Source organism: Myotis davidii, unplaced genomic scaffold (assembly GCF_000327345.1).
Source record: "Myotis davidii unplaced genomic scaffold, ASM32734v1 scaffold648, whole genome shotgun sequence".
Lineage (NCBI taxonomy): Eukaryota > Metazoa > Chordata > Mammalia > Chiroptera > Vespertilionidae > Myotis > Myotis davidii.
Window position 1 is genome coordinate 1,070,665 of NW_006299603.1, and position 1,025 is coordinate 1,071,689.

Genomic DNA, 1,025 nt, shown 5'->3' on the forward strand with positions numbered 1-1,025 from the left:
TTTTAAACTCACCAGAAAAAAAACGCTGCACTTCGTCCGCCGAGCAAGACCAGGGTAAGCCGCGGACCTTCACCACGAAGCCCTCTCCGCCTTCGGTACCCAACATCATCGTCTCTCAGTGGATCCTGGCGTCGAGGCAGACTGCACGGAGGGATGAGGGTCAGCCCTGGAAATGGTTCAAATTGAACTGCCCTCCCCGGCGAGGCACCCCGCGGGCCCGCGGCGCCTCAATAAGAACCAAGTCCGGGCACAAGTCCCAACCCCGGCGACTCCAACACCAAACACCCTCTTAAAAGCCAGTGGGCGGGCCGCCCAAGCCGCCCGGGCTCTAGTTACCCGAGGACGAAGCCGCAGGGGGCCCGGCCTGGCGCCAGCGTGGAGGCAAGGAAATGGCGGCCGCGCTTCCGCTCCGCCTCCTCCGACATCTCACACAATAGAGTCGGCGCGGCCTGCAGGCTTCAGCGGCCCTGGCGGCAGCCCGTACCTTGAGAAGGGTCCCCCCGCCCCACCCCAGGCTCTACAGGGGCCTGGGGCAAGCAATCCTCGCAAAATCGGCATCCTCAGGGGCCACTGGACGGCTCACATCGAGCAACAAACACTCACCTGATCGCACGACTTCTGCGTGGCTGAGCGAAATGGCCAGCGAGCGCCTGCGCAACCTAAATAAGGCCCTTTGAACAAGCTCTGCGCACGCGCAACCAGGCGCTGCCCGCCCCCTGCGTCACACAGCGCTCCGACGCAGGCGCACTGCCGAGAGCCGGCCCCCTCGGAACAGCCAGTGGTGACGCCCTAGCGCCGGCGGCTCAGCCCCGCCCACCCGCACAAAGCCGACGGGCTTTTTGGCGCCTGCGTATTGCCGCGGTTATTGAACTAGCTTCCCCGAGTTAGGATTCAGTTTCTTGCGCATGCGCCTTCCTTCAAACCGCTCGCGCCTTACCCGCCAGCGGGGGGAGGGGAATGGCGGCAGTGGGCTCCCTACGGGGCTCGTCGGGCTGTCTCCGGCTCCGCGTTGGGCCGAGGTGGCC

At 65.5% G+C, this 1,025-nt stretch overlaps 1 protein-coding gene across 1 annotated transcript in view; it reads right to left on the reverse strand.

Moving 5' to 3' along the window:
• The window catches only part of HNRNPH1 (heterogeneous nuclear ribonucleoprotein H1 (H)), an 8,934-nt gene extending 8,233 nt beyond the window's left edge, over positions 1-701 (reverse strand). Inside the window, exons 1-2 of the mRNA XM_006775384.2 lie at positions 604-701; positions 13-141 (exon numbers count right to left, since the gene is read on the reverse strand). Coding sequence (XP_006775447.1) covers positions 13-109 — 97 coding nt within the window. The 5' untranslated portion in view covers positions 110-141; positions 604-701. The remainder of the gene's footprint in view (positions 1-12; positions 142-603) is intronic.
• Positions 702-1,025: the final 324 nt, after the last annotated feature.